The 13,400-nt window shown below is 42.8% G+C and overlaps 1 protein-coding gene across 3 annotated transcripts in view; it reads left to right on the top strand.

Moving 5' to 3' along the window:
• Positions 1-11,230, top strand: part of SEC14L5 (SEC14 like lipid binding 5) — a 102,572-nt gene extending 91,342 nt beyond the window's left edge. For all 3 annotated transcript variants that reach the window (XM_033914369.1, XM_033914370.1, XM_033914368.1), the window contains 2 exons: positions 3,194-3,372; positions 10,279-11,230. In XM_033914369.1, the coding sequence (XP_033770260.1) occupies positions 3,194-3,372; positions 10,279-10,375 (276 nt within the window). In that variant the 3' untranslated portion in view covers positions 10,376-11,230. The remainder of the gene's footprint in view (positions 1-3,193; positions 3,373-10,278) is intronic.
• Positions 11,231-13,400: the final 2,170 nt, after the last annotated feature.

The raw sequence follows: 13,400 nt of genomic DNA, 5'->3' as shown, positions 1-13,400 counted from the left end.
CAAATAGTGCTGAGGTAGGAGCATCTCTATAACTATTGAGCACTTGAGCATTTTCCTTCATCCAGCCGAGACATTGCCAAGAAAGCACTTAATTGTTGAGGTTCAAAGTAGAGAATGACACGGTGGCGGTTTACCCGCGGCCACCGCATTTTAGCTGCGGGTCACCCGCCGAAACGGGGAACGAAAACTAGCAGTCGCTGCGGTGACGGGGACAAGGCCATTCACCGCCCGTGGGGCGGTGAATGGTCTTGTCCCCGCAGTGAGGCATGAAGGATCGTGCGGTCACCGAAGCCCACACCCGCCTGCCCAATCGATCCTAGTGTTTAGCCAGCTCTCTCCCTTCTCCTCACCTTAGTTTGTAGGTTTTCTTTTTCGGCGACCCACACGCTATCAGAGAGCCGCGCACCCGCTGCTGTTCAGTTTCGATCTTCTGCTCTGACGCAACCGGAAACAGGAAGTTGCAGCAGAGCAGAAGATTGAACACTGAGCAACCGCGCGTGCGCGGCTCTTTGGGAAAGCGTGCATGTCGCCGAAAAACAAAACCTACAAACTAAGGTGAGGCGAAGGGAGAGAGCTGGCTAAACAGTAGGATCGATTGGGCAGGCGAGTGGTGGCTGCGTGGACCGTGCGATCGCTCGTGTTCCCGGCTCAAATTGGAAGGAGGGAGTGAAAGGGAAAAGGATTCTGGGCCAAGGGGATGAAGACGGAAAGAAAAACCCACAGCAGGAAAGAAAGGGAAGGACAGGCAGGTGAGCCAGATGCTAGAAGCAGGGGGGGGGGAAGAAAGAGGGAAAAAAGCTAGATGGGGTTGAAAAGAAGAGACACACTGGTATGGAAGAGGAAGATAGGGGAAATCTGGACACAGGAAGGTAACAGAAAGAGGGAAAATTATGTGCATGGGGCATAGGGACAGTGACATAAAGGGGACATGCCATGGGGATGGTATATGGACACAGGGGGGGGGGCAATGACAGATACATAGGGGAGATATTAGGACCAAGCTCGCAGGCTCCAGTGGCTTGCACAAATAACATTGTAACGTGCCATGAAAATAAGAGGGAGGAAGGTAGATAGATAAGCCACGTGAGAGGAGCTGAAGGGTAGTAGAAAGGAACAGATGGTAAAGGAGGGAGGGAAGGGTGGTGGTGGAAAGGAATAGGACAGACATTGAAGGAGGGTGGAGGGTAACAGACCCCGAAGGGAAATGTGGAAGACAGAGTGGGAAGAAGACAGATGCCAGACTATGGGGGAGCGGAGGGAAGAAGATGGGTGCTAGACCAAATGGGGGGGGGGGGGGTTGAAGGGAGAGGCACAGTAACAGCAAATGGAAGACGTAGAGAGAAGACACACAGTGGATGGAAGGAATTGAATGAGAAGATGTGGAAAGCAGAAACCAGACAACAAAGGTAGAAAAAAAAATTATATTTATTTATTTATTTTTTGCTTTAGGATAAAATAGTATATTAGTTGTGTTGATAAAAATTTATAAACAAAGCCCTGCCAGCTGAACATCTCTTTCTCTAGTTCAGCAGCAGGAACTTTGATTTATAAGAAAGGAATAAGCTAAATATTACAGTACTAAGGCTTATATGGATGCAGCGGGGACGGTGACGGGGCGGTGAATGGGATGGCAGTGGCGGTGACGGGGCGGTGAAAGGGATGGCGGTGACGGTGATGGGGCGGTGAAGGGAACGGCGATGACGGGGCGGTGCAGAAGATGGTGGGCCGGTGACGGGGACAGATTTTTTCCCCGTGTCATTCTCTAGTTCAAAGAAAACATATTTAACTGAACGGTGGCAAATAATACACTTGCAAGGGTGTCTCAAGTAGAATGTTGCCCCCAGTGAAGTGACTCCTGGTCTCAGGAGAAGAAATTCTCTACGACACCTTTGAGTTTCCCTTGAAAGATCGGGAAACATTTGCATTTTACACCCAAGAAATTCTTTCTGTTTATTTTTGAAGAAAAGCCTCAATAAACACATTTTATCAATCGAAAGAGCTAATGTTAATATCATTGTGGATGGTGTAGCAATATCACTGTCTGATGTTTCCAAGATTTCCGATACATTTAATGGTGCTTGATCAGTTACTTTAATCTGTAATTTATTTCCTCCTTTATGAGGTAAATAATAAACTTGGGGAAAAGATGGCAATGTTTCCTCTGGAATTTGTAGAATTTCCACTAGGTATCTCCTAAGCATCTCCCTAGGAGCTTCTCTGTATTTTAAAGAATCTTTGACTGTGTATTGTCCAGGTAGATCATTACGATTTGAGTTGTTGTCGCAGATCAGGATGTCAAAAGTTCGCTATGCTGACACTGGAGCATCAACTTTTGCTATCGTGGGAACGAAGTTGTAGACTAGCCTTTCTGGCCATTTGCAGTTGTGTGCTAATAGATGGAATTTTAAGAAGCTTTTGAAGATGCTTCTTTTTGCAACTGCATTTTGTTATCTGTATAATTTGGAGACTATATTATGCTGGATTGTTTGTGGCATTGCAGAGATTTTTTTGAGTGTGTGTTTGTATTTATGACCTATGATATGTATGGTTATTTTTAAACCGCCTACTTATAGGCGGTGTATACATTTTTAATATAAATAATAAATTATGTTTTGGTGACCTTGAATTCTCAGGGTCGAGTGTGAATGGGCAACCTGAGCTCCCTTGTCCATCAAGTGGAAAAGAGATAGCTGAGGGGAGATATGATTGATATCTACAAAATCCTGAGTGGAGTAGAACAGGTACAAGTGGATCGATTTTTTTCACTCTGTCAAAAATTACAAAGACTAGGGGACACTTGATGAAGTTACAGGGAAATACTTTTAAAACCAATAGGAAATTTTTTTTTCACTCAGAGAATAGTTAAGCTCTGGAACGCGTTGCCAGAGGATGTGGTAAGAGCAGTTAGCGTAGCTGGTTTTAAGAAAAGTATAGACAAGTTCCTGGAAGAAAAGTCTATGGTCTGTTATTGAGAAAGACATGGGGGAAGTCACTGCTTGCCCTATATCGGTAGCATGGAATAGTGCTACTCCTTGGGTTTTAGCAAGGTACTAGTGACCTGGATTGGCCACCGTGAGAATGGGCCACTGGGCTTGATGGACCATTGGTCTGACCCAGTAAGGCTATTCTTATGTTCTTATGTGGTTTGATGTTTCTGGAACATATGGTGATGTGCTATGATGTTCCCTTTCAGGGCTCTCACGTGACTCGCTGGCCTGGATTCTACATTCTGCAATGGAAGGTTCATAGTCCCTCATCCTGCTCCAACAACAGCCTCACCCGAGTTGATGATGTCCTAGCCTCATTACAAGGATCCAGTCACAAGTGTAAGCTGATGTACTACTTTGAGGTGCTGGCATCAGAGGACTTCAGGTGAGAATGTAATAGAATAGTTATGAGCAGACAAGGACCTTTTGGCCCAGCCAGTATCCCAGTTTGCTTCTACTTACTGAGACCCTATTCAGTCTCTCTCCCTTGCCCAGGCAGAATATACTAATGCACTTTGTATTATTATTCTACATTGTCATCTGCCCAGGACATTATGATAAGTAGTTGAAGGCAGGGGCTTAGTCAGACACCCAATTTTGGGTGGCCTGGACCCAAGTTGTGTGGACAGAACTCTGCCCTACAGGTGATCCCATCTCTCCTGCTTAGGTGATCAGGTCTCTCAAACCTCCCCCTCCTCTGCCTATCTTGCCACTGCATACTTTTAAAGAGCAGATTTTCACCAGCAGCATATGTAGCACACGAGGTTCTGAATGTTCCAGGTTTGGGTGGTCCTTTATTTTAAGGGAAGATTAAGAAAGAATAATTTGAATTTATGTTGTATTTTATAATGTTTCATTTATTATTTATATTGTGTATTATTTGTTATGATTTTTTATAATTTGTGTACATATGATATATGTACACCGCTTAGATTTAAGTGGTTTATAAATTTAAAAAAATAAATAAATATACACTGCTCATGCTGGCCCCACAGCCTTTCTTTTTGACGTCCTCCACCTTTGTGGAAACTGGAAGTTGCATCAGAAGGAATGCTTGGGGCTGACCCAAGCAGTGTGTGTATCACTCCCTCTGCTTACTGCCGGTGAAGGTACAGGGGAGGGAGAGGTGTGGCAGGTTTATGGCTATTATGTATTTACTACAAGAGTTGGCAACTGGTGGTAAAACATAGAAACATAGAGCATGACAGCAGAAAAGGGCATTTATTACGATCTATTCTGTAAAGTTTGTAATCATCTCATATTGAATTTTGACAAGCAATTGGATGTCGAATGTTTTATGCATGGCCTTGTACAATAAACATGCATGATTGGGAACATGGACAGGAGGGAAGGAAACGGAGAAGATTGGGTGGGGACTGGGGAGGAATGGATGAGGCAGATGTAAGAAAAGAAAAGGCCTGTTCCTCTGGCTCTAAAGATCACAATGCCTCTATCGCTAACGATTTGCAAATACTGCACGACCTCATGCAAGAAAACTTGGCGGCAACTGCCGATATGAAATCTGAAATCAGTAATATAGTGTTACAAATGAAACAACATAGTGCACACATCGATCTTACCGAGGAGAGACTTTCAACACACGATACTCAGTTTCTTGATATGCAACATGGTCTCCATAAGATGTCCTTACTACAATGGGATATGGAGGACTTATCTAACAGAATGCGCCGCAATAATGTGCGCATAATTGGGCTTCCTGAGGGAACCGAGGGTAAGGATATTATCTCATTTCTGCACACCTTTATTCCTGACATTCTGAAACTCCAATTCAGCCCTCCTTTAGAAATTGAACGCACCCACAGAATGCCTTCAGGTCCTCTGGCCCCGACAAAACCTGCGAGACCAATAGTTCTTAAAATCCTACGGTACCCGTAAACTCTTCAGATCTTGCAAGCCGCAAAAACTAAATCCTCATTTTGTTCCAGATCTATCAAACGTCTGCACAAAAACGGAAGATTTTTCTTTCAATGCGACCTCACCTTAAAAGTATAGGTGCACAATACAGATTATTTTACCCCGCCAAAATGAGAATCACCTACCGTAACACCACAAGAAACTTTGATGAGCCTGCCGATCTACAGAAATATCTGGATGGCAATGTGAGTGAAATGACCTGAAATAGTCGAACTTCTGATCTCTACTTCATTTTGCCTCGTGGGCTAATGCGTAGTTTATCCGGCTTCCTTTCCCGGGCTGGGGGAAGTTGTGCTGAGCACACCTTGTCAGCATGTGATCCCAGTTTTGGATCTTTGTTTTTCAACTGAGAATGTTTGCTGCAAGCATGAATTTATTTTTCCTTTATTTTTTTATCTTTTCACCCTCACTTTTTGGAGCTTTTTGCTGTATTCTCTACCTCCTATTTTTTTTTCTGGTCCCATCGCCTAAAGGGATACTCTCACCATCAGATTTCACCACCCTATGCTCCTTGCTACAGTATGGTTAATCTTAACTTAGTCTCCCTTAATGTCAAGGGCATCACTAGTCCTATCAAAAGGAAAAAGATACTCCACTATTTTAAACACCTTGGAGCAGACAACTGCCTAATCCAGGAATCACACCTCAATCTTGAAGAAGCACAGAAACTAACCAACACTGCTTTGCAGGTTGATCATTGGGCAAAAAGAATGGGGTCATCACTCTGGTGAATAAATCTCTCAACTTTCAACATTCCTCTCACAAATTTGACCCTAATGGACATTGGTCTTATATTGAAGGCTCTATTGCTAGAAAACCAATTAATCTCTTCAACTTGTATGCCCCAATGCAGACGACCCATCCTTCTTCCACTCTTTTCATACTGTCTGCAAATTTTCTTTGTCATCCAACACCATTCATTCATATGATCTCACTGCTGCCAAATTGATAGTTAATGACGAATCTTCAGCTCCTTTTACCTTACAAAGGGGCACTAGGCAGGGATGCCCCATGTCCCCACTCTTTTTTAACTTGGCATTAGAGCCCCTTTTATCAGCCATAAGACAATCTTGCCTCTATTAAGGGTATCACCATAGCTAACATAGAATTCAAACTATCAGCTTACGTAGATGATGTTACGCTCTACCTTTCAGAACCTGAAGCATCATTACAGTCCTTAGTTCACTTGATTTCTGTATTTTCCACCACGTCTGGTTACAAAGTCAACTGGGACAAAAAGGAACTCATACTGATACCTGCATTCCATTTACCATCTCCTCACATCTGTTCACATGGGTCACCTCAGGTATATATCTAGGCATACCCTTTGATAGAGACATTAAAACTACTTCTAACTTAATTATTTCAAAATTAGCCACTCAGGTTAGAGACTTACTGTCCTCTTAGTCCCCCTTACATCTATCCTGGTGGGGCAGACTGGATACGCTGAAAATGATGATAGTCCTGAAAATCACATATATGCTCAATATGTTCCCTCTCCTATTCCCTGCCTCATTTTACAAACAACTGGAAAAACTAATGCTTACCTTCCTCTGGAATAATAAACCCAATCGAATATTAAATTACATTACATTACAGATTTCTATTCCGCCATTACCTTTCAGTTCAAAGCGGATTACAAAAGGAGTTATGGAAGAAGGGTTACAAAATTAGATCAGAGATCATTTCCAAGAGAGGGATAAGAAGGATCAGAGGTTGGGGAGGGGATGGTAAGAAGGGGTATTCATGGTATTAAGCTTTATTAAGAGATTTCTTGAAGAGTATAGTTTTTATTTCCTTTCTGAACATCTTGTAGTCTGGGGTTGTTAGCAATAGGTTGGAGATTTGGTTATCTATTTTTGCTGCTTCAGTGGCTAGTAGGCCGTCATATAGTTTTTTCTGTTTTACTTCTTTGATTGGGGGGTAAATGGATGGGGTGTGTGTTTTTCTATGCCTGGTAGAGGTAGTTTGGATGAGGCGGTCGTTTAGGTAGATTGGGCTGTCTCCATTTATAGTTTTAAATAGTATACAGTAGAATTTAAATTGTATTCTTTCCTAGATTGGAAGCCAATGTGAGTTGATGAATACCTCAGTAATGTGGTCATGTTTCTTCAATGAGTAGACGAGTCTCAGAGCTGTATTCTGAATTGTCTGTAATTGTTTAATCATTATTGCAGGGCAGGGTAGAGGATGTTGCAGTAGTCTAGGATACTTAGGATTAGAGATTGTACTAGGAGCTGAAATTGTGTTTTTTCGAAGAATTTTTGGACTTGTCTAAGGTTTCTCATTACTGCGAAAGATTTCTGTATTGTTTTGTTTATTTGTGGTTGCATGATGCAGCTTTTGTCAATAGTCATACCTAGTAGTTTTAGGGTGGTTTGCAAAGGGTAGATGATAGAGTTGATTTCTAAGTTGGTTATGGTTGGGATTTTGTTATTTTCTAGGAGGATGAATTTAATTTTGTCTGGGTTGAGTTTCAGTTTGTGGTCTTCCATCCAAGTCGTAACTGTAACTAGAGTTCGGTGTAGTGTGTCTGTCATTAAGAGCTTTGGTTGGTTAAAAAGAATGAGGATGGTGATGTCATCAGCATAGCTATATGAGGTTAGGCCTTGTTTGTTCAGGTAAACGCCGAGAGAGGCCGTATATAGGTTGAAGAGAGTAGGGGACAGTGGGGATCCTTGTGGAACGCCACAGGGGTTGGACCAAGGTTTGGATTTTTCTTTGTCTGATTTTACTTTGTATGTTCTGGATTTTAAGAAACCTTCAAATCGTGAGTATACTTTATCTGAGGTGCCTATTGAGTCCAAGATTTGCAGTAGGATGTTATGGACTACCAAGTCAAATGGCGCCATCAGGTCCAACTGTATGAGCAGCATTTTTTTCCAATGCTGAGGTGTTGTCTTGCTGTGTCAATAAGGGAGCCTAGTAGTGTCTCTGTGCTGAAGTTAGTTCTGAAGCCAGGTTGTGTGGGATGGAGTAAGTTATGGTCCTCGAGATAGTTGGTGAGGAGTTTGGCTTCTAATCCTTCTGTTAGTTTGATATATAGAGGTATTGAGGAGATTGGTCTGTAGTTGGATGGGTGGTCTGTTGGTCCTTTTGGGTCTTTTAGGATTGGGGTGGTGATGATTTCGCTGAGGTCAGTCAGGAAAATGCCATCTGTGAGCATGGTTTGTATCCAGTGTAGGAGTAAGATACGGAACTTAGTGCTTGCTGATGACAGTAGATATGGCAGGCAGTGGTTGAGTTCACAGGATGCATGGCTGTACTTATTGTAGAGTTTATTGAATTCGGTCCAATGTATCTTAGGGAATTGGGACCAGGTTCTGTCTGTAGCATGATTCATTTTCTGTGGGAAGTATTGTGACTTCAATTAGGTAGGCTGGGTTACTATTGAGAGTAGCTCTGGTGTTTGTAATTTTATTCTTGAAGTGTTCTGCTAGGAGGGAGGCTGAAAGGGAGGGGTTATTGTTAGTGGTCAAATAGGGTATGGAGTTAGTTAGATCTTTTAATATTTGGAATAGTTTTTTGGTGTCTTGGGTTCTGTGCCTATTAGGTTGGTGTAATATTTTTTTCTCTTTTCTTTTAATAGAAGTTTGTATTGTTTGTTAATTTTTTTCCAGGCGGTTTTTGTGTGATCTAGGTTGGTTTTTATCTCTTCAAAAATTAAAGACCCCAAAAGGCTTTATCACAAAGCATTCATGTTGAGACAAGGTGCAGAGTGGCTTTGCTCCTCTGCCTGCTCTGACATCCCGAATTGGTTATGCCTCAAGATGTCTTATATGCAGCCTTTCCCTCTTATCAGATTGCTAGGCTCCCCTCATGTACAACACTTCTTACACAACCCTCTCTAATCAGCACCACTCTTAAAATCCTGATGGACCTCGATAAATACTTGGAACACCCTTGGCTTCAATCTGCCTTATGCCCATTATGGCGCAACCGTAACTTTTTGATAGACAAGAAACCCATATTATGGTCCTCCTGGTACAAACAACATATATGGGATACCACTTCCGGATGGTACCTGGCTTACCTACAATAATCTGATGGAAAAATACTCCCTCACTGAATCTCAGTTCTATCGATGGTTGCAGCTGAGATCTTCTATCAAAAAATCAGGATTTAACCCTATAGCCTCAACTCACTCCCCCATTCTTCTCCTCTCTAAACAATACTGGACTATTGCTCATACTGCATCCAACTTTTACCAACTGCTTAAATATACCCACTCCTGCCCAACCACATCTTTGAAAAGATCACGGGAAGATGACTTTGGTATTTCCATCTCAAATAATACTTGGTCTCATATCTTAAAATCCACATTCCATACTTCTAGGTCTGCTTCTCTCATGCAAAGCATGTTTTTCCTTTTGCATAAGGCACACTGGACCCCCTTAAAATCTCATAGGATTAATTCCTCCTTCCCACAAACTTGTTGGATCTGTACAGCAGAAAATTGATCTCTTAAATATTTACTTTTCTATTGCTCTTCCATTCAAAACTATTGGAAATCTATATGGGATACAATATGTTCCTTATTTCATATTAATGTATCTTTAACTTATCAGATGCTATTATTAAAATCTTCTGTATTTACAAGTGAGTTATCTTTAAACAATACTTTCCTAATGGATATTTTACTCACTTTAGCTCTTAAGATCCTCCTCAGTTCCTGGAAAGACCTATCTAAGGCTTCTCATCTACAATGGTGGAACTTAGGGCTCCTTTTACTAAGGTGCCTTAACGGTTTTAGCGCGTGCTACAATGCCGTACGCGCTAGGCGCTAACACCTCCATAGAGCTTGCGTTGGTATTTTTTTGTTTAGCACTAAAAACACTAGCGCACTTTAGTAAAAGGAGCCCTTTGCCTGTCTAACATATAGATTTGAAGCATCCAACAGATTTCCTCAATTTCAGAGAAAATGGAACTCTCTTAAGGTTTACTTGCATAGCTCCACCCCTTGATTTCTGTTCTTTTTATTTGCATCCTGTTGTTTTCCTTCCTCCTCTATCCTTTATTCTTCTTTTTTCTCATGATGTATATTTTGTTGTTTAGATTCATGCTACCTGATGACCTTTCATTCATTGCTGAATTTCTCGTGTGCTATACTAAGGTTATACAGTTGTCACTTTATTCACTACTTGTTTGACTTTACCGCTTTGCACTACTCATGTATAACTTACGATTTCTAGTTCATGTTTACATGTATTTCTAACTGAAAATTTTTTTCAATAAACAAACCTTGACAAAAAAAAAAAAAAACTCAGTAAATGTTGTGGAAGCAAATGTTAAACAGAATGACCCATTTTGTTGTCGATACTGTATGTAATAAGTGTGTTTTTCTGTTTCTTGGCAGAGGTTCCATGTCGAGTCTTGAATCGTGCAACAGTGGCTTTTCTCAGCTCAGTGGTGTTACCATGTCCTCCCAGAGCAGCTCTCTGGTCTCCAGATAACTTGGCTGCACACCTGGTGACACCGAAAATGTATTAGTCTGCCTTCAGGAACTCCTTGGCATGATATGAAAGAAGATGACAACCAAAAACACCAAATCCCCAGCAATCCTTTACCCCCTTAACAGCCGTTGGTAGGGCGGTGTCAGATTAATTTGAAGTCTGCATGTGACACCTTGTAATAAACACAGATTTTATTTCTGTACTTTATATCGGAAGTATTTTAGAATACAAACAGTAATTTGTTTGGACATGAACTTGATAAGAATATCCAAGGATTCTTCAGAAACTGCCACTGACAGTCGACTGGAAAGGCCTTTTTACTCTGTTGGTTTTCCAGCCAGGACACTACTCAGAAATCTGTTCTTCGTGGTATACATTGCTACCATGTCCCATGGGCCTGGTTATGTGAGTGGCAAGCTGTGCTTCCCTCGCATGGCATTCAGCTAAGATCAGTCCTTGTTAGGCAGTATTTTATGTTCGTAGGCATAGACATTTCAGATCCAACATGTGCTTAAAGCATGAGCTTTGCAGAGACTTTGAGCCGCCGTCTTCCTCAGGTTTGTTAGCAATAAATGTGCAGACTCTGCATCACTTTCAGGGAACCTTATTACTATGAAAAGGGCTTCTGGAAGCAAGCAATAAAGATGTTATTTAATACTAAAATTAATAGCTAAAAATAGCATCAGTGCAATAATGATAGCTCTTTATACAGTGGCGTAGCGAGGGTGAGTGGCACTTCTTCTCTGCCCCCCTCCCCATTCCTTTCCGAACCCCCCTTCCCTTGTACCTTTTTAATTTTCCACACGTACACGAAAGAAGCTGTTGTCACTATTAAATCCAAATCCAATAACAATATATCAGTGTTTTTATTATCTAATATAATAAAATGGTAGGCGGCGCATGCGCACTAAAAAAAACGTGTTCCCTGATCTGTCGCGTTTTTTTTAGTGCGCATGCGCGGGTTGTACGTCACCAAACTCGGCAACGCAAGCCATGTCCGCCGCCGACCTCGAGCTCCTGGGAGCCGGCGGCGTGAGTCGCCCAGCCGGTGCTGAGGCCCCGCCTCCCGCTTCCGCTGGCACGGACGGTTTGAGAATGAGGGAGAGAACAACGCAGCCAGACGGACCGCGGGAAGGGAAAGGTGGGGGGGGAGGGTTTCGAGGGAGCCGGCTGGCCGCATAAATTATTTTAATTTGAAATCTGCCGCCGTCGCCACGGCTCCTCTCTCATCTTCCGACATAATATAAGTGCAGCTCATGAGAGGAGCCGCGGCGGCGGCTTTGAAAACGGCTCCCTTAGTTCTTCGCTGGATTTTTTTTTAAGTTTAAAACTGTCGCCGTGGCTCCTCTCACGATCCCGGCCTGTGTCAGAGAAGGCTTCCGACGCAGGCCGGATTGTGAGAGGAGCCGCGTAGGCATCTTTAAACTTAAAAAAAAATTCAAGCAAAGAACTAAGGGAGCCGTTTTATCTCCATGCTGCTACGAAGGAACAGGTGAGGGGGAGGGAAATGCTGATGCTGATGCACAGGGAGGAGGCAGGCATGGCAGGCAAGCAGGGGGAGAGGGAAAGAGGCTGCTTTGGGGGTAGGTGTGTGCTGGGGGCACATAGCAGTCATGGGCAGGGGATCACAGAACAGGCAGGCATGGCTCAACAAGGGGAGAGGGAAAGGGGGCTACTTTGGGGTGAGGGGTTTCCTGGGCCAGACAGCAATCATAGGGGGGAAACAGAAGGGGGCCACGGAGCAGGCAGGCATGGCACAAAAGGGGGCAGGGGCATTGGGAAACGGGGCTGCTTTGGGGGGAAGGGTGTTCTGGGGGCACACACCAATCATACCGGCGAAGAGAAGGGGGCCACAGAGAGATAGGCAGGCTTGGCGCAATGGAGAAATACAGGCAGGCAGGGCGCAAGACAGAAACACAGACAGAAAGAATGACAGACAGACAGCATCCAAGCACAGAGAGAGAAAGGAAAAAAAAAACAGTCGTCTACTCTAGCACCCGTTGCACAGGGGGAGAACGAAAGAGATGCTGATGGACAGGGGGTTGAAGAAAAGGAACGGAGGACTAATGTTGGACAGGGGGAGAAGGAAAGGGGTGCTGCTGGACAGGGGGGAGGTAAAACAAAGGGAGAAGGGCTGCTGCTACTTAAGGAGAGCAGTGAAGGGGTGGTGGTGGACACAGGGGAGGTAAAAGGAAGGGAAAATGGACAGGGGGAGCAGGCAAGGGGTGGTGATGGACAGCCAAGGAAAAAGAAAGGCAGAAAGAAAAAAAGCGGCTAAGGAGAGAGAGAGAAAGAAATAAAGACAGACACACACACATATGTTCTAGCACCTGTTAATGTAACGGGCTTAAAGACTAGTAATAAATAATACACAAATATTTGTCACACATTAAAACTTACAAATATACACATTCTAATAGGTCACCCCACAAATTGTAATCCAACATTTATATTAAATATCCAGTGTCCAATACCAATATTTAATATGAACATTGGGTTACAATTTGTGGGGTGACCTATTAGAATGTGTATATTTGTAAGTTTTAATGTGTGACAAATATTTGTGTATTATTTATTATAATAAAAACACTGGATATATTGGTATTAGATTTGAATTTAATAGTGACAATAACTTCTTTTGTGTACGTGTATAAATTTAAATTGTTTAAAGCTATTAAATATAGATAACCCCAGATAGTAGTATATTTTTAATTTTGCAGGCACGAGCAACATCACGAATTTGCTACCCATGTTGGCTATCCCTCTGATGTCCCTTCCTAGGCGCGATGTGATGTCAGAGAGAGGCGACACCTATGTGGGCAACAAATTCGTAATGCCGTATGCGCAGGGAAAAATTTAAAGAAATTAAAGAGGTACAAGGGAAGGGAATGGGTGCGCGCAGATGTGTGTAGGGAGGTTGGGAAGGAGGTCAGGTAACTGCTATAACTTCCCCAACCCTGAAATGTCCTGTCTAAATTAGATTGTAAGCTCTTCTGAGCAGGGACTGTCTATTGTATGTTAAAAT

Source organism: Geotrypetes seraphini, chromosome 11, assembly GCF_902459505.1.
Source record: "Geotrypetes seraphini chromosome 11, aGeoSer1.1, whole genome shotgun sequence".
Taxonomy (NCBI): domain Eukaryota; kingdom Metazoa; phylum Chordata; class Amphibia; order Gymnophiona; family Dermophiidae; genus Geotrypetes; species Geotrypetes seraphini.
This window is presented reverse-complemented; position numbering and strand designations above follow the sequence as displayed.